Source organism: Mus pahari, chromosome 4, assembly GCF_900095145.1.
Source record: "Mus pahari chromosome 4, PAHARI_EIJ_v1.1, whole genome shotgun sequence".
Classification (NCBI taxonomy): Eukaryota; Metazoa; Chordata; class Mammalia; order Rodentia; family Muridae; genus Mus; species Mus pahari.
This window is the reverse complement of record NC_034593.1, coordinates 73,989,282-74,015,750: the sequence shown is the minus strand read 5'-3', so window position 1 is coordinate 74,015,750 and position 26,469 is coordinate 73,989,282. Positions and strand designations below refer to the sequence as shown.

The window sequence follows — 26,469 nt, the reverse complement described above, 5'->3', positions numbered from 1 at the left end:
ATGCAGTGGTATCCATCCATCAGTACACACATACACACACATGTGAAACGACTAAATCTATTTTTAAAACACTCTAAGAAATTAGCAGGTGAGTTTTAATCAATTTCCTTAATGTTACCGGCTGCTGGGTTTATTTTAGTTGTATACTGTCTCTGTTCATCTCTTCTCTAATACCTGGCACTGCCCATGTGGGTCCTGACACTTCTGTGGGAATCAACTGCACATCTGCCCAGTTCTCCCATGACCTCATCAAGATATTGTAACTCATCTCTGTATCTTTCAAAAATGTGTTCTTTACTATCGTCCATGATACCAACTCTAATAAAAGTTATAATCAAGCACAAAGACAAAATGTCTCAAAGCCATCTGGCTAGATTACAGAATCTAAAAACGGTTCAAAGACTCATGGGCCATATTCTTGAGTGATAGGATCAAAGTACCAAGCTCACCGGTATGGGCTGTTATGAGTTTGAAAGTGCTTAAAGCATATGGGAACTAAGTGTTCAGAGAAAATGATCACAATAGCTAGTTTGCATGCTCAGGGAAGAATCCTGACTATTTATGAGACAGTTAGCCTGCATCTAACGTAGGGATAGACACATTGTGTGATATTTTTGATTGAGAAAGCAATTCACTTGCTCATTCAACACTCAAGGCCCTAGTAAGTGCCACATATGACCTCTTACTGTATGTTACAACTGTGCTTCCAAGGCCTTACAATCCAGGAAGGGACATAGGTTGGGACACAGACGTTAGGATCTTCTCTGATATTCAAGTGGCCAGGAATCAACTGTGTATAGCCTGTTAGGATCAAAATGCTATTGGAAACAATAACACCTAAATTCATCCCTAAATGGGAAGGAGCAAGACTATTCTATGTAAAACAAAGACTGAAAGTGTCTTGGAGCAATTAAAAGAACACTGGCTTCCTTGGGAGTTTGCATGTAGCATGTAAGGTACATGTTGTTACTAATGAAGGCACAGCTTTTTGAGGAAAGCAGGGTCAAACCTCAAATGGCCCATACTTCATTGCAAAGAGGAGAACTGGAAGGAATTCAGCCAGGAGTCAGGTTTCTGGTTTAATAGCAAGACTGAGGAATCAAAGTAAGCCTGAATTCACTTGCCTCTAAGGAGATGCAGTTACACAACAATGGTACCTTTAAGAGATGGGTCTGGTGAGTCTGTAGGTTATGGGGAATGTGCCCTTGAAGCAGATTGTGGAAGTCTTCATTTTCTACTCCTGTGCCCTAGCTTATAATGCAAGCAGGTTTAGTCTAGTTTGCCATATGTAGCTGCCATAATATTCCACTACAGGCTTAAAGCAAATCAATCATGAACAGAAAGCTCTGAAGATGGAGCCCAAATAACCTGTGTTCCCTGCAAGTTGATTGTCTCAAGTAGCATGTTATTGCTACAAAAGACTAAATTAAAAGAATGATGTTTAAATCAGTCATTCCTAAAGTAAAGTCTGAGCATGTCAGGGATTACATGATGTGAAGCTTTCCAGGGAGTGTCTGTAAACAAATAGCTTTGAGGCAGGTCCCAGATGCACAGCTTGTTTGCCCTACTGGTGACAGTGTTCTCCCTGAGAACCCATTTAGTGTGTTGGTTATGTTTTTGTCAACTTGACACAAAACTAGGGTCATCTGGGAAGAAGAAACCTCATGGATAAAATGCATCCATTAGACTGGCCTCTGTGTAAGTCTATGGGGACATTTTCTTGATTAACGGTTGATTTGGGAGGGCTCAGTCCACTGTGGTCAGTTCCGCCCCAAAGCGGGTGTCCTGGGTTACATAAGAAAGGGAACTGAATGTGAGCCCTGAGGAGCAGGCCAGTAAGCAGCATCCTCCAAGGTCTCTGAATCAGTGTCTGCCTCGGGGTTCCTGCCTTGAGATCCTGCCCCGACTTCTGTGCACGATGCACCGTAAGCTGCAAGATGAAATAAACCCTTCCCTCTCCAGGTTGTTTTGGTCCTGGTGTTAGTCACAGCCACAGAGAGGACAACTACGATACCTGGGATCATCAATACAGGTGTGCTCTCCCACACTCGCCTTCATTATCACCCTCTTCTCGAATAAAAACAAAAAAAAAAAGTATGCTCCCAGAAGACCAAGAGGCTGGGTCAGAACCCTTGAGTACAGGATCTCAAGACTAACCTGGCTAACGTTATGAAACAGAAGGAAGAAAGGAAGGAAGGAAGGAAGGAAGGAAGGAAGGAAGGAAGGAAGGAAGGAAGGAAGGGAGGGAGGGAGAGAGGGAGGAAATCACACATTCATAAACTACAAAACAGAATCAATCAGTTATAGTAATAGATACATTTCCAACACAATTTGATATTTTGTTTTTAATAAACCATTAGTGAAAACTTGGACAGTATATTTGATATTTTAATCTTTTAATAATCAACTCAACCTAAAATAACTTTCAAGTTTAGATTCCATATTTATAAAATTTTTAAAGTCCCTTCCATTTCCATATATGCAGATACTCAATTTCAGACACTGTAGTAACAACAATTGATTTAAGAATAAAAATTTACTTCATTCCAGTAAATTATGACAGGATACAGAGTAAATGTTAACTCACTATGTAAAGAATAAACTGAGTGATCAGAAGTAAACAAACAGGGAGAAGCCGTATGTTCTATCTGTAGCAGCCCTAGTGTTGGCATAGAATCAAATGAGCTTTCAAGACCACGACCTTGGAGAATTTGGAGGGTCCAGGGTGGCTGTGTGCAGAGGCAGAAGCCCAGGAGCAGGAGTCCTCACTGGGTGTGGATTTTGTAGGAAAATGCAACAGACACCAACACATTAGACACCAGACCGTCTGCGTCACTGATCAGTACCCAGAGAGAATGCTGGTTCTCCAATACTCACCCGCTATGTGATAGGTGACAGCTCCATTGTTGCCAGCATCCATATCAAAAGCCAGCACAGTGTACACAACCTCTGGATCTCGGTTTTCTAGGATTTCAATGTCATGATGGAGGACAATAAACTCCGGGGCATGGTCATTTTCATCTTCAATGGTGCAGATGATGGCCGCCGTGCTGGACAATGAAGGGACACCACCATCTCGCACGAGTACTGTTGTGGAACACAGAGGAGGATGGGGTGTGGCTGTTAATACATACCTAAAGCCTAGTATTCTGGTTATCCAGCGTGAGACTGAACTGACTGGGTGTTCTTGGGTTGATCACATTCATTTAAAGGCATCTTACAGAACTCTTAAATGTCGACATAGAGAAATGGCTCGGCAGTTAAGAGAAATTGCTCTTCTTCCAAAGGCCTGGAGGTCAGACCCAGCACCCACATTAAGTGGAACTCCAATTCAAGGGGATCCGACAACCTTTTCTGGCCTTCTTGGGTAGTGTATACACATGGGGCACATCCAGGTAAGCAGGCACACACATATATGTACTTTTTTTTTTTCAGTAAATAAACAGTTTACAAAAGAAATGCTAAATCTCACCAATAATCCTTCGGGGTGGGGGTGGGGCAAGTCCCTTACCTCGAAGCCTGAAGATTCCTTGAGCTTCCCTGTCAAACGTGACAGTTGTCACCACCTCTCCTGTGTCAGGATTGATCTCAAACAACCCAAAGGCAGGCCCTGGCAGGATTTCAAACTGATGTTTGGAATTGACTCCTTAAGAAAACATAAATAAAGCAAACCTTAGCAATTCTCTCCTTGGGTAAATGATATATTCATATTCATATGAGTACATCAGGCTGAAGAGCAAGATTATTTTTTTAAGCTCTTCTGATTAAAGTAGAAGACAGTATCTCTGTCAGTTCTTCTGGAATAAAGGCCTTGTGAGCCAAAACGCTTGGTTTTCAAAAGCCTTATGAGACTCACCCACAGTGAATGTTTGGAATTTTTTCCTTCCCATAAAGTTTTTCTTAGGAGTGAGCAACTCCACAACGTAGTCCTAATTACTCCCCCTAACACCCCTGATTGTGATTTAATGACATAATTGTGAACTTGCAGGGCAGATGACAATTTTTGTAGATTGGCCTCTATTTAAAAAGTCTGTGCTCAGCTGTAAGACTGCGTTTATGCCCAACCTCAGGCGGCAGGCCCACGGAGTTGCTCCGTGGTTATTCTTGCTTTGTTTTGTGTTTAACCTAGCAGTCGGCCTCCTATCTGCAGTGAGAAGCGCCACACCGCATTGTTATGTGTCTTGAAAATAATTCCTCCCATTTTTGTGGTTGTAAGTAGTCACTTGCTTATTCCTCCTCACACCATTGTAATTGTCCAGAACAAACCAGAGAATAAGAAAATAGAAGAGAAATAGAGATGACTTAGTCTAATCCCATTACCTTACTAAGCAAGTTGGAAGCCTCTCTGCAGATATTCAGTGCAATCTTCCTCGTGACACACATGATGAGTGTGTGTGTGTGTGTGTGTGTGTGTGTGTGTGTGTGCCCAGTGGCTTCTGTGTCCACAAGGCACTATCTGATATCAGACCTCACTACGTGCAGCCCCATCACCTCTTCCACCCCCCCCCCAATGGCCTTCTTTCCCTCTGAGTATCACGCCATCAAACTTGCCTCTTCCCCATGGCTTGTGACTTTTGGTTGAAGATTCCCAACAGGGCCTTTCTCTGCTCTCCTTCTGTTACTCAACAGATGCTAAGATGAAGAGAAAGTCCCAGCAGTGCACGCTCAGGCCACAGAAGTGCACCATCATCTGTGATTGCCCTCAGTCACAGCTCCTCTGTAAGACCTCCCACCAAACACATACTGGCTCGCTCGCACAGGCTCCTTTGTGTTTCTCAGAAAGGCAAAAATCTATTGAGGAGTTCCTTCCATCATCCGAATCTACGTTCAATTCAACCTCTTCCTGACCATCTAATGGCTGAAGCAATCCTTCAATTGTTCTGTCTCGGAATTTTCTTTTTTTTTTTCAATTTTTTATTAGATATTTTCTTCATTTATATTTCAAATGCTATCCCGAAAGTTCCCTATACCCTCCCCCGCCATTGCCCTGCTCACCTATCCACCCACTCCCACTTCTTGGTCCTGGCATTCCCCTGTACTGGGGCATATAAAGTTTGCAAGACCAAGGGGCATCTCTTCTCAATGATGGCCTAGTCGGGGGATACTAGTTAGTTCATATTGTTGTTCTACCTATAGGGTTGCAGACCCCTTCAGCTCCTTGGGTACTTTCTCTAGCTCCTCCACTGGGGGCCCTGTGTTCCATCCAATAGATGACTGTGAGCATCCACTTCTGTGTTTGCCAGGCACTGGCATAGCCTCATACAATACGGCTATATCAGGGTCCTTTCAGCAAAATCTTGCTGGCATGTGCAATAGAGTCTGGGTTTGGTGGCTGATTATGGGANGGATCCCTGGGTGGGGTAGTCTCTGGATGGTCCATCCTTTTGTCTTAGCTCCAAACTTTGTCTCTGTAACTCCTTCCATTGGTATTTTGTTCTCTATTCTAATGAGGAATGAAGTATCCTTGAAACTTCCAGTCTCCCTTCTATATTTTTTCTATCTTCTTAAAGAATTAAGTCCTCAACATTGCCAAATTTCCTTTAAGGATGTTGTCCATTCTCTGAAGCCAAAGTCAAACCACTGTCACCCCCAGCTATGCTTTCTACTGTGAGCAATGCTTTTCTGATTATAAAACCTAGTGGCTGTCCTCAGTTCTTACCTATTTTATCTTCTCCATGATATTATCAATTCCTGACTAATATCTAAAAAGACATAAAGGAACAGGAAAAGAGAAGAAAAACACTTAAGAGGAGGAGTAAAAGAATAAACAAATTAATTTATCCAGTTATGTCTTTGTGTTGGTGCTCAGTATGGAATGCAGGGTCTCACACATGCTAGGCAGACATGCTATGATTGAGATAAAGCCCCTTGTTGTTTCTCTATGTCATATTTGTCTCCTTGTTTCCAGAGTGAGATGAAAATGGCTTATTCTTGACATAGTTTAATTAGCATCTTACTCTAATGGATAGAGGTAGAGCTGAATACACATTTATCTATTTTTTTTTTCTAATCACTGACTCCAGGTGACATCAATATCTGTATTGAGCTTCAATTGCTTGTTTAGTTAACTCTTTCCTCCCTTTCTTCCTCCTGTCCTCCCTTCCTTCCATCATTCATTCATTCCTCTCTTCCTTCCTTTCTTCTCTCATTTCTTCCTCCCAACCCCCATGCTGAATTATCCATGCACATTTATTGCTAAACCTGGAAAAATCTTGTTAAGACAATTATCTTGGTCTGTATAGTTCCTTTGTGCGGGAAATATAATAAATCCAAGTTATAAAGAGTGATGGGAGGAAGTAGATTTGGAGAATAGATAGTATGTACGTTGTTTCGATCAGTTAAGCGTGCAGCATTCTAAGGGAATGAGCAGGTGATTAAAATGTAGTGCTATGAAGACCACGAAGTCTGTCTCCCCACAAGGCTTATAGTACAGTACTCAGTACAGACAAGTAAGCATGCAAGTACAAGTCTACATGATATGATATGACTGGCTAAGCCTTCTGTACAACCATGAAGATGAACAGTAGTTACCCAATAAGAAGAAAGAAAGATGTATAAAATCCATGCACTTCGCCAACATCTACAAATTCTCTTACAATAAGACCCTGTTTATACCTTCAATTCTTCTCACCTCACAGCTCACCCTTGCTATACTCCTGCCCCCTTACTTCCTTTCTGCTCTTCAAACAATACTAAGCTTCATTTCGCTTGCAGCCTCTGGAGTTGCCATTTCCTGTTGGCTCCTCCTTCACTGTTTTTTTAAGACAGTGCTTAAACTACTGTGTGTCAAATCTAAACCTATGCTTGCATGCCCTGGCCTATGACAATAGAGTCTAAGACTATACCCTTTGCCCAGTGACTTCTTATCTTCAAAGACTTGTCACAAAGGAACACTGGAAGGAGGCTGAAAGTCCAAAGCAGAAAGGGCTAGGTCATGGCTCAGCAGTTAAGAGCGTATGCTGTTCTTGCCATAGACCTAGGTTTGGTTCCCAGAATCTACATAGCCACTCACAACCATCTGTATCTTCAGTTCAACCAAATGCCCTCTTCTGGCCTTCATGGGCATTTTGCACACATCACAATATATACAAAACATCCAAAACAAAACAAAATAAATAAATAAATACTTTTAAAGAGGGGCAGATTGGATTGTCTTCTTTCTAACAGCATATTATATAGCAATGCTATTCTGCCCAGATTCTGCAGAATTCTGTCCCTTTAACTCAAGATTCTACAATGTTCCTCCTCTTATTGTCAGTCCTTTGAGTTCCAAAACTTCTCGTTTTGAATCTAAGTGGTAGTTGCTTCCAGACTCAGCTCTCTCTCTCCTCACCCCAACATGCTCACGCAGCTGTCCAGCAAAATTATTTCAGCATCTAATATTGTTGGCTGAACATAACTGGCAAGAACATTTGTCACAAGGAGAAGGTCCTGCATAGCGTGGGATATGGCCTCTTTGTCCTGGAATAGAGTGCTAGTGTCTTGTCACAGGAGAGAGAGAGAATACCAGTAAATCATCACTTTCATGATAGAACAGATAACCAACCACTTGGGTTGGACTGTGAAGAAGTGATCATTAAAAGACTCAGAGTGGTTAGGGAACCAAATGTCAGTATAATTTACAGAAAGCAAATGACAAGCTGAAGTTTTAAACTTGGCAGCTTGATTCACAGAAGATTGCCAATCTACTATGAGAGCTTCAAAATCAATGTTCTTGAGGACTTAACCTGCATTGAACGGCAGATACACAACAGAGACAAATGAATGCAAAAGTCCATGGACATCACAGCCAGAGTCTGCAGTGTGGTGGGCAGCAAGATGGAAATCTATGTTATAGATAGATAATAATCCATATTGACACAAACCTTGGAAATATATAAAAAAAACAATTTAAACTACAAGAGAAAGACCTTAGCTTACAGCAGAATGTAACATTGGATTATGAAGACTTGCTAGCATTTTCTGTCTACTAGAAATAATACATATCATTTTATTTTCCAACTAGGACACAACGCCCACCCCCTTGGACATTTCTAAAGCCAAAAGAGGACATGCTTCACTTACTGTTGTGGGGGAGGTACATAAATAAGTAAATTAAAGACAACCTGAAGCCATTTGTGATTCATAGGCCTTGCTTTCCCCAGTGAGTGCCTACATCCATCGTATCTCTGGCTACCACAAGAATCTGGGCTAAAAGAGAGCAAAATATACTAAATCCAGGTCTATAGTGTAGAAGGGAGATAGTCAACAAATACAACAAAATCCGAGTTTAGACCAAAGTTTTAACAAAGACGGTCTCAGTGTGAGTGAGATAATGACCGTTCTTTACTCATGCCCCCCTTTCTCTAAGTGAATTTATAGTTGGAATCCATATAGAGAAAAATCTACATAGTGTGGGTCAATCAAACACCAACAAAAGGCCAACAGGACATTAGTAAGATGCTAGCAGAAGTAGACTAAGCCTATACAGAGCAATTTATGTTGTCTCCTCTAGCAATGGCCTCGGATTGAGAGGTTCAAGGGTTTACATTCCCAGTGGCCTAATCCCCCTCTAAAGGCCTCTATTAGAACATGCTCAAAAATGAAAGTTTCTGGAATCAGGAAGAGAACGCATAAGGCTGAATGGTGCCAGCATCCTATAGCTTTCTAATGCACCGCTGAGCTGGACCGAGCCGAAAACCAGCAAGGGCTGTTGGTAAAGATTCAGAAAGCAGACTGATGAGCAACTACAACAGAGTTCCTATGAGCAATCCATGGATATTTGCATCAGTAGAGGCCAGAGGAAATACATCATAAAGAAAGTGACATTGTGCTTGCCCAGCAGGAGAGATACCATGATCAAGAAGTTGACATTAAAAACTTAATAGTCAACACTCTGTCTGCTATTGAGAGAAGTTAATAAAAACTGCCATATATTTGGATATTTTAGTATCTAAGAATGGGGATGAAGCTCATGATAGAGCATTTGCCTAAGATGTGCCAGCCCCTGGTTTAATGCCCAGATAGTAATAATAATAATGATGATGATGATGATTTAGCCTCTTGGTCCTTTGATTTAATGGGCACGTGCACGACTTCTCTTAGAAAGTGTACACAATGGTTTTTATGAGGAGAACTCAGAGTACTCCAAAGTCTGAGAGACGAGGAATTCCTACTTAAGGTCTGCCTTTCGTTCTAAAACTTCTTTTCTCCTACATGTTACATATCTGACGTTAGATGCATATCATGAGTAGTGGTGTCCGAGTTAGAGTCAGGGAAGTTCTGCGCTTTTCCCTGACTCCGAGAGTGGGTTGGAAGGGCACAGCTGTACATTACACACAGAGAAATTCCTGTCAGGGCGCTACAGTACCGCACACAAAGAGAAAGTCCTGTCTGGAGACCATATGTAGTTCCTTCTGGCTGGCACTGGGTACAGAGGCCATTTGCATGGAGCAGAGACTCCCATCTTACTGACCAATGCGCTGCTTTGCTAAGGTGTCACGTTTCACCACTACTGAGCAAGTGCCATAACCCCAAAGCCATCTGCCCTGCACGGTGCCTCTTCCTCCAGGGAGCCAGAGGCAGCCACAGTCAGCTCTACACACTAACAATGGAGCTCTTGTTGTGGGACCAAATACTGGGGAAATTTTAATACCTCAGTTAAAATCTAGTAGTTGGGTTTTTTTTTTTCTCCTTTTAATACAAGAAAAAAAAAATCCTGCTAGATTTAGAGTGAGTCACACAATATAAACATTCAAATCCCTTTGGACTTCGAATGCCAAACAGCACTGAGTGCTTACGTTTCAAAAATCTGCATTCTAGAATGCCAGAACACATATGCTCAGCTCTCTGGTATTAAGTAACACTATAGTATTTCTTTAATACACACTATAAAGTAAACCATTCATAAATTCCAACCTGATGCCAGTTATGTTAAAATCCCGAGTACGTCATTTAATTCTCATGCATAATCCTATTTCATTCTTTTAACCCACTAAGTGCAAAAAGAAAAAAAAAAAAAGAAAAGGAAAGGGGAAAAACACAAAAAGAAAAAAGATTCAGAAGAAATATATTCAAATACACACACACACACACACACACACACACACACTCACATGTATTTACAAAAACACCTGCTTAATAGCTTAACAGATCTGGCTTCATTAAAAACACAGTAAAATACAGTACTTGTATGAAATTCTCCAAAAAATATTTTAAAAATTTTTATCAATCTGATTTAAAAAAAGCAAAATCTTTCAGCAATCCAAATCATCTCCAAGACATGTAAGATTATATGAAGTTTGGGGGGATGTTAAGTTGTACTTTAAACATCCATAAGTGTAAAGCCACAAAAGTAATAACTGTGCGTCTGAATTTTCAGTTGTAGTTTTGATGTCTATAATGATAAGGTTTCAACTCAAATATAATAAGTAGGTTGCAAAAGAAAGTAACTAACTTCACAGCAAGAAGAAAGAAAGAAAGAAAGAAAGAAAGAAAGAAAGAAAGGAAGGAAGGAAGGAAGGAAGGAAGGAAGGAAGAAAGAAAGAAAGAAAGAAAGAAAGANAAGAAAGAAAGAAAGAAAGAAAGAAAGAAAGAGTAGACAGGTTTGCATATGGCAGTCTTGTTAATAAATTCAGACAGGGGGTAGAAATTTTTTTCCTCTTCGCAAATATAAAAGAAAAAGAAATGCCTGTAAGGAGTAGAATCCTGTACAGACAATAAAATTAACAAAGTGTGGCCAAGAGGAAAAAAGGATTGCAGGCTGCTAAGCTGCTTATCAGCAGTGGGTTCAACCTACGCAGTCCTGCGGAGGCTCCTGCTGATGGTTACAGCAGGATCCGTGGACCAGAACACTGTTGAACTAGGACCACTGAGAAAAGGGCAGCTTGTGTGTGTTCCCCATTGTTCCTGTCACCCAAAAGCAAACAGGGATGGAAAAGTGCTAACTTCTAAGCAGGAACTGAGAGCAGCTGTGAGCATGCTCTGTTCTGTCTGAGTACAGTGAGGAAGTCTTTGATCACACTGCCCCTCTCTGGTCAAAGATGGAAAATAACGTGCGCCCTTGAAAAGCATCCCTTAGCATCCTAGACAAATTCACATCAAAGGCTCATCGTTGCACAGTGGTGTTTCCCAAGGGATCAGAGCAGCTGAGCAATATAGAACTAAGTTTGAAAGCTAAAGAAATCTATCGTTCACTCTTCTGATCAACATTTAGGGGAGAAATACCACTGAGAGCCCTCTCGGAGTTGTGGAAGCGTAAATGCAAATTTTACAAATATAAGTTTTAAAGGCTAGTTAATTGAGTGGTTTGCATTAATTCTGATGGGAAAACTCAGGAAGTGCTGTTGATAGTAAAATCTGAAACACTGAGCTGTCAATATTATCACAATTTAGTTTAAAATAAAAAACAGAATATCATTAAATCTACTGTGCCTTAGACATCCAAAGAGCCTCACTGATGTTCAATAGCAAGTCGGAGACACACATGAATTCCCTGCCACCATAACTGTCCATTTTAGATTTGTGTGTCTCTATTCTGTGTTCATTGTAAAAATAAAAATAGGAGTTAACATTGCTATTTACTGTGCCAGATATTCATACAACCTTTCTTTTCACATAGTAATGCCTTCATACTTATAACAAGACGACATATTAAGCACCATACTTGTCTCCATTTTACAGACAAGAAGAACACAGGGGATCATTAGTAACCTCTTCCAAGTCGCACAGCTTACGGGAGCGATAATTCTGGGATTCAAACTTAGGCTGTCTGACGTCAGCTCCACAGCCCTTGGAGCGAGCCTGTCCTGCACGGGGAGGAGATGTAGAAGCATACTACACTTATCATGCTAAGTGCATCCAGTGTGCTGGGGAAAATGTGACCATGTGGGTACCTCTGCTTGCTGCGTCCATGAAATCAATAAATTATGTGTTAATTAGGCATGTGCCACTCCAAATAATAACAAAGTTCAATACAAACAGATGCTAGACAAAACCGAGCATCATCTACAGCTTTTCATTTCCTGTATGTTGCTGAAAATATTTGATATTTGAGGTAAGTAGTAACTCCATTTCCCCATAACTATTATTTTTCTTAATCTATTTACTATTAGTGTTTGTGTGCATGTACACACACATGCATGCATGTGGTATCTAGCACACGTGTGGAAGTCTGAAAAGAACACTCAAAAGTCATTTATCTTCTTCCACCATGGGTTCCAGAAATCCAACCCAGGTTAATGCCTGGCAGGCATTTTCCTACTGTGTTACCTATGTCTCTCATTGGCTACTCTCTCCCATGACTACTATTTTATATTAACTATATAACTCTTACACACTTTTTAAGAATAGCATCTACTACCCAGTTTTCAGATTACCTGAATCTGTGTCTTCAGCTTCAACCCTTGTAACAAACACTCCTGGACTTTGGTTTTCTTTAACTGAAGTTTCGTACAGAAGTTGCTTAAATACTGGTGTCTCGTCATTTACATCAAGGACAGTGACCGTCAGAGTCTGGGATGAAGAACGTGCTGGCGTGCCACCATCATGGGCCACGAGGGTCAGGGTATGCTGAGATTTCACTTCGTAATCCAAAGGACAGGCTGTCCTCAGCAAGCCTGCTTTGAAAGAGAAGACACGGTGAGCTATGGATGTCGTCTTAAGACTTCTTTCTTACTCTACCACAGCTTACATCACTCGATTGAAAACTCACTTTTCTTTGCTAGGGAGTGATTCATAAAAAAAAAAAAGAGAGAGAATGACATTTATTGAGCCAACTTCATATTCATATATTATCTACAACAGAAAGTTAATGTTCTTAGTCAGAAAGTTAATTTGAGTTGTAAAGACAAACGACAAATTTAAAAGTCTATCCTATACCTGAGAGGCCTACAGCAAAGTCGTTAGTCTACAGAACATTTCCCTCACCTTCAAAAGTAACTATGATACTAATAACATATAGTCTACGATGCATGACACACTTAGAAGCAAACAAGTTGTTAAAATGTGAATATGACTCCATTGTTCAGACATTAGATTTCTGTTATGGAGTTGGCATCTCTTATACTGACTCTTGGTTACTTGCCACTTGCTTTATTAACAATAAAGGGCAAATACAATGTTTTGCAACTCAGACAATAAACTTCACAAAAAGCCACCTTTCTATCCTACTGTTGAACCACACAACTCTGTGTGTGTACAGTGTTTTACACAGACAGCCGTCATAAAATAATAACTGTTGTGCATTTCTTTTAGGATTGATAATTGACTCCCTAATATTTTCTTCAAATAATTAAATATTGAGCTGGACCTTTAAAATAGTTGTTTAATAATTGTTCATCATTATATACATTGAGGCTACAGGAAAACTCACTATGCCATTTATTTTTATTAGAAACATGAGTCTTGTAAGAGAAAAAAACACCCATCTCATATGGATACATTCTTCAATTATCATTTTATGTCTTTGAAAAATACCTCAAAAGAAATAGCCATTGTAATAGCTCAAGATTCATGAGGCCAGCATTAGTAAGACACAATTCAAGTTTATTCTTCCTTTTTTAGCAGGCTGAAACAGACCTTCCTTGGGCATCTTGGAAAACATTTAAAGTACCATTAAATCAGCTCTGAGGAGAGCTTGCAGAGACCATGAGCCTGTGCCTGGAGAATCTCTTGTCAGCTGGGCACTTAGGTGGTGTTCACGTGAGCCTCAGAAGGGAACCTCATGTCAGGATCTGAGGAAATGTTCTGATAAAATTTCCCTACAGAGTAGAGCCAACTATGCTCGCAGCTTCCAAACCTGACACATTGATTCTCATTCCAAATAATGTTCTTCACAGCTGGCCAAATAGTTTACATCTGAGATCCTCCCGCCTTAGGTTCATGTTGAAATCACTATTTTACAGACAATTATATTGTAATCCACAGGTTTCTTAAATATCCTGAAGGATCACATGAAGAAAACTTCATTTCCACATTCACAGGGTTGGGATTTTTGTATACCCTTTTATCACACCACATTTAAAACAAGCATAGTGGGTGGCATTTGACAACACAGTGACAGCAAGACCTCTGAACTGGCAGTGAGTGACATTTGTACAGAGTGAGTGACCCTAGTAAATGCTGATGTAAAAATTAAAATTCTACAACTGATGTTAAAAAACAACGTCCCTGATGAGCAAAAGAATTCAGCCATTAAAACCTGTATGTTATTTCCAGTTACTGATCAGTGTTGGCTTACACAATCCAAGGGCACATTTGCACACCAGAGCCCTTGCATAATGATCTTGATTTGGCATATGGCCATTTTGCTGTATTTCTAGCAGCATTCACTACTTCAAAGACTCACAGTGGTGGTTCCTGCACCCTTGGTCCACAAGATATGAGCTACCTACAAAGCAGTTATTAACAAAATGTTCAAATATAGTTCTTCAAATACAATGTCCGTGCTCTCTCTCTCGCTCTCTCTCTCTCTCTCTCTCTCTCTCTCTCTCTCTCTCTCTCTCTGTGTGTGTGTGTGTGTGTGTGTGTGTGTATGCTTGCATGTGTGTTTGGTGTGCATGGTGAATGTGAGCATATGTGCATGTGTGTGTGTGTGTGAATGCATGTGTATGGTGTGTGTATGAGTGTAAGTGTATGTGTGTACAAATGTGTGTGTTACATCTCTCTAGGAAGCCTGTCACATAACAACTGCCATGGTAGCACTATTACAGAACAATGAACCATAAACAAGAAGAGTTGGTAGGGAAGCAGAGAAGTTAAATCTCTTGCACACTATCGGAAAACAGTATGATAATTCCTCAAAAATATTTTCAAAATTAGTTAAAGAAACACAAAGCCCTGTCTTTCCAGAAAAGTTACAGCAGTTTTAAGGTTCTTTTAATTAAAATTAAAGGACCATACATCCCAATAACATCACTTCTGGATATTTATGCAAGAAACTAGAGATGAGGGTCTCTGGGAGGCAGTGGCAATGTCAAGTTCACTTCTGTACTGTTCACAATAGTCAGAGTTAGAAAGAACTCAAAAGTCTATCAGCAGAAGAGTGGGGACAGAAAATATGATACATGCAAGCAATGGTCCTTAAAACTCCTGAGGGAATTTCATCATGTGTGATGGCATGTCTAGACTTGGAAGACATTGTGCTGACTGAAATAAGCTAGTCATACAAAGACAAACATTGCATGGTTCCATTTATCTAAGCTATCTAAAATAATCAAATTTATAAGATTACCAAGAAGAGTGGTCTTTGTCTGGTGCATAGAGGAGGAAGTGAGAAAAAAATCGATTCGATTAAGTAAACAGTGTGACCTTTAGAGATCTATTGTACAGCACTGAATCCACAGTGAAGAATAATATATTCTGGAAATAAAAACATGTTAGGAGTGTTAAATTTTCTTTCTACAAAGTTGAGCAGAGTGGCATACACGTGCAATCCAATTACTCAGGAAGCAGAGACGGGCAGATCAGGAATTCGGTGCCATCCTCAGCTACATTGTGACTTTGAACTCATCCTGAGATATAGAAGAACTTGTCTCAAACAAAACATAACAAAACATTTAGCAAAATAAAATAACATAGGAGTGGCATCCGGAGCACTGTACCTGATGAGCTGTCTAGCACGAAGACCATGTCTTCATTTCCTGAGAGGATGCTGTACACTACTTCTCCATTCATCTCTGCATCTGGATCCTCGGCATTTATGCGGTGTACCACAGCACCTACTTCAGCATCTTCTCTCACATAGGTGATGGGATAGGACACGAAGGTGGGGCTGTGGTCATTCACATCCAAAATCACCACTTCTGCTACCAGTGTCCTCCATCGCCGATCTGTCACATTCACAGCCTGATCTGATGCAGTTACGGTTAGGATGAAAGTTGGAACATTTTCTCTATCCAGAAGAGATGCAGTGACCAATGCACCAGAGGAGGGGTGGATGAGAAATGGGTTCACTCCAACATAGCTGGATTCTGCAAAGTATTGTATCCTACTGTTCAGAAAACTGCCATCGCCATCTTTGGCATTGAACACATACACCGGAGTCCCTACAGGGACATTCTCCTCTATGCTTATCACAATGACCTCATCCTGGAAGGATGGGGAATGCTCATTCTGGTCTTCCACATCAATGCTAAGGAAGACTGTGCTGTTCCAGGCAGGGCTTTGGCTGTGATCTTTAGAAATCACCCTGATAAGATAATGGGATGTCATTTCATAGTCAAGTTCCTTAGTTAGGAACAAATCTCCTGTCGAGCTGTCAATTTCAAAGTGGTCATCCTTGTCCTCAGCAACAAAACTGAAGTGTAACTTCCCACCATGGTCCTGTTGAAGGGGATCGGGTGACTTCATCAGGCTCATGATCTTTGAAGGCTTCGTATTTTCTGGGATAACTAAATGTCGGATATTCTGAGACATAAAAACCCTCCCTTTGGAGAGTGGTATCACCTAAAATAAGAATAAAAAAATGTTGATATGGAGTATTTTAAAACTAGCTCCAAGTATCACTATTGAAAGGTAAGTTTAAACATCAACATATATTACGACTTTATGTTGATTTTGTTATGATGACTTTAAGCTGATTTCCATTTGTGTTTTATATATGTGTTATTTCTTGAGAAAACACCCTTTATTAGAATTCTAACATGTATCAAAAGATACATTTTGCTCTATATAGAAGAGAAGGGAGTACACTTTTTAACTTGCTGTAATACACGAATGACTGTTTTGTAAGGCTGGGCCATAGTTCTGGAATGTACATGGTAATTCTTCAATGTGAATGTTGGACAGCTAATTCCCCAAATTATCCCAAATCCTAGAGATCATCAACCTAGCGACAATGAGACCTTTGGGCACTGAAATAATGAGTCTTTGTTAAAACAAAACAACTAAAGGTACGACCACATTAATTCTTCTTGTAACCAACATTTTAATTATGAAAGACATATTTTGAAAACAGTACTTTTGTGGAAGTAAACTCTTTGTTATTATATACATATAAGCTTATATTATATTTATACTGTGTTATCATTACTTAGCATCATGTGATTATCAAAGTCTAGCTTTACAGTTGACTGGTTAGAGGCAATTTTCTCCTGTGACAAAGATATTCCATTACTTGGTTTTCTTGTTGCTGTTGTTATGATTTAATTTAGGTGGAGCTCTGAAGTGTGGATCTCAAGTAATTGTTATATGCTTTTAAAATTTCAAATTAAAAAAACCCATGTGATTTATCCAGTAGCTATTTGATTACATACAAGGTCCTCCTTACCAACTCATTGCAATCAGCAATAAGAAAAAAAGTCCCCTTTTGTATATCACACTCAAGACAACACAAATGTCTGTGTGGTGAAGGATGGCTTGACAATAACAATACATAACTAGTTCAAAAGCTATGTAGATTTAACTTTACCCAAATAATAACAATGTAAGCACTGTGTGTAGGATCCACATACTGGGGATGTCTTCATGCTGTCCACTTGTTTAAAAATCAACTGGCATTGTCAATGTTGTTCAACATCTTATGCTGATAAATTACCTGAATGTTAATAATTGCCTGTCCTTGAAGTGGGGGCACCCCATGGTCACTGGCGATGACTGTCATCCTATAGGAAGGTCTGTAGTCGTATGAAAGGATCGTGGTTGTTCTTATCTCACCATTGTTTGCATCAATCTTAAAGTGAGCAGGGTAATCTATACACACAAATGAAAAAAACTAATATTAATCTGAAAAGGCAGAAGATGGAGTGAAATCAGTTAATGTGTTCATATTTCAGAACATGTGCTTACTTTAAATTTCTTGGGAGTTTGAGGAGCTATAGAATTTTAATTAGGTTTTAACTCCTTTAGGGCCTGAGGTGCTTTACCCTATTCAAACGTTTTACAGTGTATCAATACACATATGTATCAATGCACAGCTAATATCAGTTTAAATTTTATATGCCACTAAAACATAAAAAAAGACACTATTCATTTATGCATATAAAAATTTTTTAAAAGTAGGTAGCTAGGCATGGTGGTGCATGCCTACACACCAGTGGAAAGTTCCTGCCAGGACATTCTGAGCTACATAGCGAGACCATCTACAGATTTCTGCCATCCGTAGGCATATTTTGCTTTTGAGATTCACTTGTTGAGACTGGATCAGGAATGCCCTATATTTGGTTGTTACATCTTCAATGTGCAGCTTAATCCTTTCCTAAATGCTTTCTCTTCTTCTTAAATACTTACGTTTCCTTGAAGTGCTTCGGATCGGGGGATAGATCTGGATAACTGATCCAGTTTGGGTAGATTTTTTTTTTTGGTGAGAGTGCTTCACAAAATAGTGTATTTCCCTTCAGAGTCAAATATCTATCTGCCCTTTGGTCTTAATGTTGGTCCTGCTGGCTCAAAGCCCAGCTAGATCTGTGGTGTCATTAAGTATTCCAACATGGAGGCAGCTCCCCTTTCTTTCTCTTCCTTTATTAACAAGAATACTTCAATAAAAGGAAATTTCTTTCTAACTAATGTGTGTGTGTGTGTGTGTGTGTGTGTGTGTGTGTGTGTGTGTGTGTGTGTGTGTTTGTCCTGGTGCCTGCAGAGTCCAGAAGAGGACTTGGAAGCTGTTGATCTAGAACTACAAGCAGCTGTGAGCGGCTTAGTGTGGATGCTAGGAATTGAACTTGGGTCCTCTGGAAGAGCAACAAGAGCTTTGTACCCACTGAGGCGTCTCTCTAGCACCCCACTATTTTTGTAAGCCATAAGTGTAGGAAAGGGTTTCAGCATGTAACTATTGTTATCTTTACTGATACTCAAATTATTTCATTACTGAATAGCAGGATCCTTTCAAAATTGGTCCCTGGGTTTTTAGACAGAGTCACAGTAGTCTGTTCACTCTGTACGAACTCCCTTGTGTCATATGCCCAGTACTGCAGGCTTTCCTTATGGATTTACTGTCTAAGATTTGAAATCTGTCATTTCACAAAGCATTTCTGGTTCCTTTTGATGGGAAATGGTTCTGTGAGACCACGATCTGTAAGGGAGGGAGCTCTCTCTCTTTCTGGTTTACCTGTGAGTTCTAAGCCTTTACGGTAGATGGTGAGTAGATAGATATACATGCCAAAATATATCAGAGGTTCACATAAATGCAAGTAAATTAAGTTCACTACCCCCAGTGTGCTTAGTTAAATCATAGAGTATAATTTTCAATGAAATCTGAATATTTCAAACAACAGGAAGGCCCCCAGACAAAGCCCAGGCATACAAGCCATTCTGTTTCCACAGCCATTGAGTCAGCTCGGTCCACTCACTCTTCAGGGCTGTAAATAGAAAAGGATTTCTGCCCATGAAGAAGTTAGAGTGTGAAGCCAGCAGCTAGGAAATGCATGAGTTGTGATTTCTATTCTCATCTGCTCGGTTCTGTCTCTCAGGGATGCTGTGGAATGCTCTAGTGAATGGTAAAAATCCATGTTGCTATTGTATTTTTTAATCTTGCTACGTTATTATTGCATTCTAATGTAGTCGACTTTATTTAGTAATGAGTTAGGGTGAAAACAGATGACACACATCATTATATGCTTCGATTGCTTTGCTCCAAGTGTCCTCTAGAAAGCTAATTGAAAATAATGTCTCAGGGGAGCATCGAATGAGCTCAGCAGATCAAGGCGCTCACTGCACAGGCTTAAGCTGAGTTCAAGTCCTGGAACCCAGGTGGAGGAGAAAGGAAAGAACCGAGTGCACACATTAGAAACAACACCCATGGCACACAGACATGCATGCTGAACATCAGTGTCAGTTTTTAGATGGAGTGATGTTCAGTGTTTTGTGAATGGCAGGTCTGAAAAACAAACACACAATAAAGCGGTGTTCACTTCCAGATCTTCTGCTCCATCTTTGCCCTGAGGCGAGTCACCTTCCTAACTGGCATGAGTGCTCTCAAAGGACCATAGACATGCAAAGTGTGGCTTTGGTGGCTTTTAGGCAAAGGTCCTACATCAAGATCAAAGCACCCTCTCCTCTCCTCTCCTCTCCTCTCCTCTCCCCTCCCCTCCCCTCCCTTCCCCTGCCCCTCCTGTTGTATGTGTATGTATCAGTGTGAGTGAGCTGTGAGTGTGTGACTGTGTATGTGTGTGAGGGTATGTGATTATGTATGTTTAAGCATGAGTGTATATTATGTGTCTGTGTATCAGTGTACATGTAAATATATGTATTGTATGAGTGTATATGTGAATGTGTGACTTGTGAGAGTGTGCATGTGTGAGTGTGTGTGACTGTGAGTGTGTACTTCTGTGACTGCATATGTATGTGTGCATGTGTAATTGTTTGGAGGGTGAGTTTGTGTGTGTGTGTGTGTGTGTGTGTGTGTATTTCCACATTCATTGCTTTTCATAGTTATTCCATGTTCTTCAACTACCCTCAAAATGAGAGAAAATCAATGCAAAGATCTCAGCACCTAACTAACCTTAGCAAGGGCCATAGGAAGATAATCTGCCCTGATGTGCCAGAACTAGAAAGATCTGCAACGTTTACATGTGAAGAAATTATGGCGCCTCCCTGTGGATAACAGGGAGCATGACAGGCGAACAGGCTTCCCGACTGAGCTGATGAAGAGGAGAGGATGAGGAACCACTGACTAAGTCCCAGTCCCCAGTGAGGATGGAAACAGATCCAAGGGCACTACTGACATAGAGTTCTTATCTCTGAAGCAAGGTGACTTCAGAGTCAAATAAACGCCACAGTGTGTCTAGGTTGATGCATTTGAAGCTGTAGGTAGATCATTTTCATGGTCACATCTCACTCAAAGATACCATATTGTGTGAGTGTGTGAAACAAAGCTCAGTCAAGTGTTCTGCCTCTTGTCCTTCTGTGCACACACGAGCTGCTCCAGGACAGCAAATGGAAGGGCTGCTTCCAGGTCCTAGCACAAGTGCCCTGCAAGATTGTCACATGGGTCTATCTTCTTCAAAGTCATTATACTCAGGAGATATGTTTTAAACTGGCTGTGTCATCCCAGTTGAAAATTGCTTATTGATATCCTTTGCTTGACTTTTAAATCACTTTTCCTTTTCTTTCTGATCTTTAGAAATTCTTAATAGACCTGAATGCAATTCTGTGTCATTACAAAGGCTGTAATTAATTTCTCCCAATCTTGAGACTTATAACATGAAAACATCATATAGTACGAAGTTCTGGATTTCAATGTAATTGCATTCGTCTACATATTTAAATTTTTGCTTGTTTAAAAGTTATATATTCCCCTTTACATCAAATAATCAACCTCTTATATTTTCTTCTGTTAAGAATTAATATTTTTGACATTTAAATATGACATATTTTTATGTATAGTAAAAAGTAAATACGCAATTTTATTTTTCCATCTGAGTAACAAAGTAGGTCTGTATCACATTGATGGTCCATCTGCTTTCTGCATAATGTATATCAAATCTACTTAGATGAATTATCCTGTCAATTGGTCTATTGCTAGTGCATTGGTACTCTGTTGTCTTCATTTTAAAAACTTTATAAACTGAAGTCTTATAGTGGCACATCTTCCACATGTCCTTTTCACACTGGATTGATAATTCTTTTTTTAGCCCTTCTATTATGACTTTAGAACAAGCTTGTCATATTTCACCAAATACTGGCTGATATTTCAACTGAAAATACACCAAGACAATACATAGACATTTAAGAACCTTTTTCTTTTGGCCATGGGGCTTTCCTAACATGAATAACACTCAAACAGCCTTTTACTTCATTTACCTTTCATGTCTTTCACCAAAGATTTATAGTTTTTTTCATAAAGGTCTAAAGCATGTTCTGCTAGAATTTCCCCTACATTCATTCGCAAGCCAAGACCTTGATGTATGGAGTTAAAGAGATTCCCTTGAGAAAAATCGGACAAGAGCTCAAGTATGGATCACTCAGTACCCACTCTTCAGAAAGAGTCTGAGCAAGCTATAGCCTTGAATCCCCTGCTGTTTATCTCTGCAGCAATCTACCCTGTGCCTGAGCTAATTCTGTGACTTCACCACAGTGACCGAGACCTTTGAAACAGCGTCATCTCTGAAATACTAGAAAGTATCTCGTGATGACAGTGGTCCCTGGAAGTCTACAGATATATTAATTTCAGTATCTGCTCTTATACCTCTTGGGTTTCCCATGAAGAGAATCAAATCTGCTTCAGGCAAGGACAGGACTGTCTCTGATTTTTCCATGTTTGTGTCAAACAAGATGAAACACAAAACGCCTTTTAAAAATGGTTTCAAACACAATGTCAAGTAAAGAAAATTATCAGAAGAAAAGCAAAGACTGAGCATTTTAAGAGAAAGCTTGAAAGTAAGGCTGTTTTACTAAAGTCACCATATATGCTCTATATGAGAGGTGTGACTTGTGGTATGATAGGGGTAGGCATGACTTATTTCCATCCTATGAGTAATCTTCATAGCTATTCATGGGTGCTCCAGCGCATCACATGTTAATTACCGCATCTCTTCTGCTAACGTCCACTTTCCCTACCGTAGAAGTTGCCTTGGGTTTGAGGTTCTCACAAGTCCTGCGTTTAAAGATGGACTGCTTCTATTGAGGGCAGGGGGAAACAGCTACTGGTTTCCACAAAACTTTCAACATTCTATTTTGTGTTCTTAAATATGAAGTGGTTGTCACAGACAGCAATGGGATTTTGTTCGCAATTTGGTTTTATATTGTCAGTAGTCTAGGGCATTCTGAGTGATCAAGGAGAAGGGGTCTCCCTCAAAGGAGGCAGAGGGCAAGTGACAGAGGGGACTTTAGAAGCCCGTGATCCTTTATAAATACTGGCTTTTACCTGACGAGATGGAGTATGTAAGTTCTGCACTGAGTCCTTCGTCGAGATCCTTCGCAAAGACAGTTGTAACCAATGTATTGACTGGCTGACCTTCCAAAGCCTGTCACGGAGACAAATAGCTTAGAGATGATTCAGTGGAACCTTCGAAGGTGCACTAGTGGGCCTTTAAATGAAAGAACACATTATACCAGTCTCCTACTCACAATTCTAAAGTCTGCACGCCACTCAAATGTCTACCGTCGGAAAGGTACGTGGGTAAAAGCTCACAAGAATGAACCCACTTTATCTGTTAATTTTTTGTTCAATTTGAAGCATTTGAGCTGGAGGTTTTGAACCAAATATGCAAATAAATTAGTTACAATGAATAGTTCGACTGAATAGTTCTCTATATTTTGAAATTCTTAAAGAATTTAGCATTCTTTCAAAAGTTTCTCAGGTTATTGTTTAGGCTACCTGCTACAGTTCCAAAATACAGTTGACAGAAATATCTACCTCTTTTTGGAAAATATATCTCACAGTAAGTAGAAATTTTCCAGGAGTGATAATAAAATTCATGGGTGGAGCTCAAACATTTTATAAACCACAGGGAATTATAGTGATATAATAAAAATCACTCTAATATTGTTCCCTTTGCCAGAATTCTTCTTCAGCTCTGGCTTTGGAAGATTCGCTTAAATCCCCTAACTTCCTCAACACCCTTCTGAGTTGTTCACTACACATATTCCATCAGGGTCTAAACATCCAATTCAATTGTTTGGAGATCTGTAGTTGCTAAGCTTTTTATACTTTTAATTCACCTATTTAATATATATTCACTTACAAAGTGCATGAACCAGCATTGCAATTTATTATAGGAATGATAAATGTACAAAATGTGGAAAGGAAGCGATGAAGTCATATGTGTATGATTACAACTTTGGCGTGTGCATCCAAACCCCACTCACTCATGCCAGGACTACACACTGATACAGCTTCCAAATGACTGCGCATGAGGAGCTCTGCTCAGGGGCACAGGCAAAGCATCAGCATCCCCCCCCCCCATCAGCCAGTGTGACTGATGCTGGGGTGACATCATGTCTATATTTCCTTTAATCGAAGTGGAGGTGCAACTCTGAATTGGAATTATATGCAACGATGTACCATGGCTGACTTGGTGAATTCACATCTTTTACCACAAGGTGGCGCTCAAAACAAATGCCTCTGAAGGCATTACACCCTGTAAATCTACTTCACAAACCTTGAAGTGAAATTCCTTTCCCGGGAGACACTGAGGGAAAAAGGGCCTGTTGTCATTGATGTCAGTAATTGTGACATAAACCAGCATGGTGGCATTCTGTGGTGGGGAGCCGTGGTCTGTCACTAGGATAGTCATTTGATGATGCCCCTGATGTTCACGATCCAGTGCCAACCAATTGATCAGCTCACCTGGAAAGACAGCAAAAGGAGATCGGCACTGTGAGCTAGAATGCCGGCATGAGGTTGACCAGCTGCATCCAAAATAACCCACGGGAAAAGAAATCAAATCAAAAGCTTTGACCCACAAGACCATTCAGGTACAAAGCAATTCTGCTCTGTGTGACTGTTGAAAGAATTGCCGACTCTGGTGGCGTGTGCCGATAACCCCAGTAGCAGGAGGAGCAAAGGGAGTCGGATCATGACTTTGAAGCCATTCCGGGCTAACTGATGAGAATCTGCCTCCAAACAAAACAATCACTGAAGTTGCTCTGGAAAATATCACTTGAAAAATTCTTTCTATTTCAAATTACCCACCATTCATCATTTGTATGCGCCGCCCCCCCCCCCAATGAAACCTATGATTTGGAAGATTTATAATGGTTGTGTTTGCTGCCGCTTAGGACACAGAAAGTGCATAGCCTGTGGCATCCTAAGTTCTGGATTTGGTATCCAGGTCTCCACCTGCTGGTCTCCCACAGCTAACTTCTAGGTTGTTAGCCGAAGCAAACACGAATGAATATTTTACGGTGGTTTGTAAGCTGTAGATTATTTGCCTTTGATATCATTACTTTATAATAACCTGAAAAACATATTTCCTGAGCAGGGAGATGTTCTTTACATATGTCAGCGTTGCTTTTAACTCACAAAACATGTGCACAGCAAGAGGCAGCAACTTCCCAATTGACTTCCCTGTCAGTACTTTTCAAAACGTATTTTGTAATCCTTGCTTAGAAACATGCTACCTTTTAAATTCCCCTTACACTCCAGCATGGGGAGTCAGTATAAACTTCTCATTGCCTGTCCCCATTGCCAAGGGTCTGCAGAGGCCACACGTGGCTTTTCTTCCTGCCCAGCCCAGCACTGGTTTCCTTGCCAGTTCACGAGGCTGGTGCCACCAAACGTTCCTATTACTAAGCTTTTCTCACCCTTAATCCAAGACAACGACATTGCCTAGAAACAGGAGGCTGAAATGAAAGAGAAAGTTCATGCCTGGTAAGAGTTGCTGAATCTGTGAGCTTAAATGCAGTATTTATGGTTTTCTACATCAACCATATTTAAATAGTGTTTATTATGACTGTGGTTTTAATAAATCGTGCCTGCAACAGCCTTTTGAAAGTTCCAATCTGTAACTCTGAAAGCGCCAAATCTAAATTAGCAGATGGCGCTTTATTTCATGAAAAGTACCCTACGCTGTAGCTTTTTCTCCTTTCTGACTGTCTCTGACCTTAACTATCAGGCAGTTTCCCAGGTACCTGCTTGCAACATAAACGTATGCTGTTGTATTTTATATTAGCCACACTTTACATTTAGTTTTTAATTTAAGGGATCAAAGACTAAGTGCATCACATTCAAGGATCTCTCTTTTTCTTTACCCAAACGAGACATAAATGTTTCTGGCGGTTTTGTGATCATGGGAAATTGCTTTCTAGTTTGACCTTGATGGCATTTATGTTTCACAAAATACATCTTGACGTTTTCGAAATATCTATAAAGGGAAAGGAACAGTGGGTGCAAACAAACCGTCTGTGCCTTTTCATAAGCAGAGAATATCAGGGTACCCCAGACATGAGGTGCTAGATTTATTTAAAAAAAAAAAAAAAAGGCCAGGGGCACAAAAAAAAAAAAGCAGGTTTCAGGACTGCACTGGAGAGATGATTAATGAAACGAGTATATACCAGACAGGGGTGAGGCCTCTGAAGAAAGGCACCCCAAACAAGCCTTCACACAGGACTTATGGTGAGGCCTCCTAGGAGAGGCACCCCAATAAACCTTCACATAGGACTTATGACATACGAATCTGACTGTGCCTCTGGAGCCGTCTCAGACAGCAAACAGTCACAAATTGCATCCATTCTGAGAACACATCACTAACCAGCGTCATCACTGTGCCAACATCGTGGAGCATCCTTGCATAAACCTAACTGTTGAAGCCTCTTCCATGACACACCTCTGCCACACACTATTGTTCCTGGCCTATGAACTTGAGTGTCCGGTCACTGTACTCAACGCAGAAGGCAGCTGTAACATAGAGGAAGTAGCCATGCTTCTAATCTATCTAAACAGAGACAGTAAACACAGGGCAGAGGGTGCACAGCAATTGTCACCGCCATTATAATGACCTGGTACCACGCTCCTGCATGCAACCCACCTTTGACAGAGACATGGTGCATCCTGGGCCTGCACTGGCAGGATATGATGGGGAAGGTAACAGAATCAGGATAGGCAACACTCTT

At 40.4% G+C, this 26,469-nt stretch overlaps 1 protein-coding gene across 1 annotated transcript in view; it reads right to left on the bottom strand.

Moving 5' to 3' along the window:
- Nucleotides 1-26,469, bottom strand: part of Dchs2 (dachsous cadherin-related 2) — a 121,766-nt gene that overhangs the window by 41,198 nt on the left and 54,099 nt on the right. Inside the window, exons 6-12 of the mRNA XM_029538031.1 lie at nucleotides 24,018-24,205; nucleotides 22,781-22,880; nucleotides 17,516-17,670; nucleotides 15,582-16,425; nucleotides 12,357-12,596; nucleotides 3,512-3,646; nucleotides 2,878-3,087 (exon numbers count right to left, since the gene is read on the bottom strand). Coding sequence (XP_029393891.1) covers nucleotides 2,878-3,087; nucleotides 3,512-3,646; nucleotides 12,357-12,596; nucleotides 15,582-16,425; nucleotides 17,516-17,670; nucleotides 22,781-22,880; nucleotides 24,018-24,205 — 1,872 coding nt within the window. The remainder of the gene's footprint in view (nucleotides 1-2,877; nucleotides 3,088-3,511; nucleotides 3,647-12,356; nucleotides 12,597-15,581; nucleotides 16,426-17,515; nucleotides 17,671-22,780; nucleotides 22,881-24,017; nucleotides 24,206-26,469) is intronic.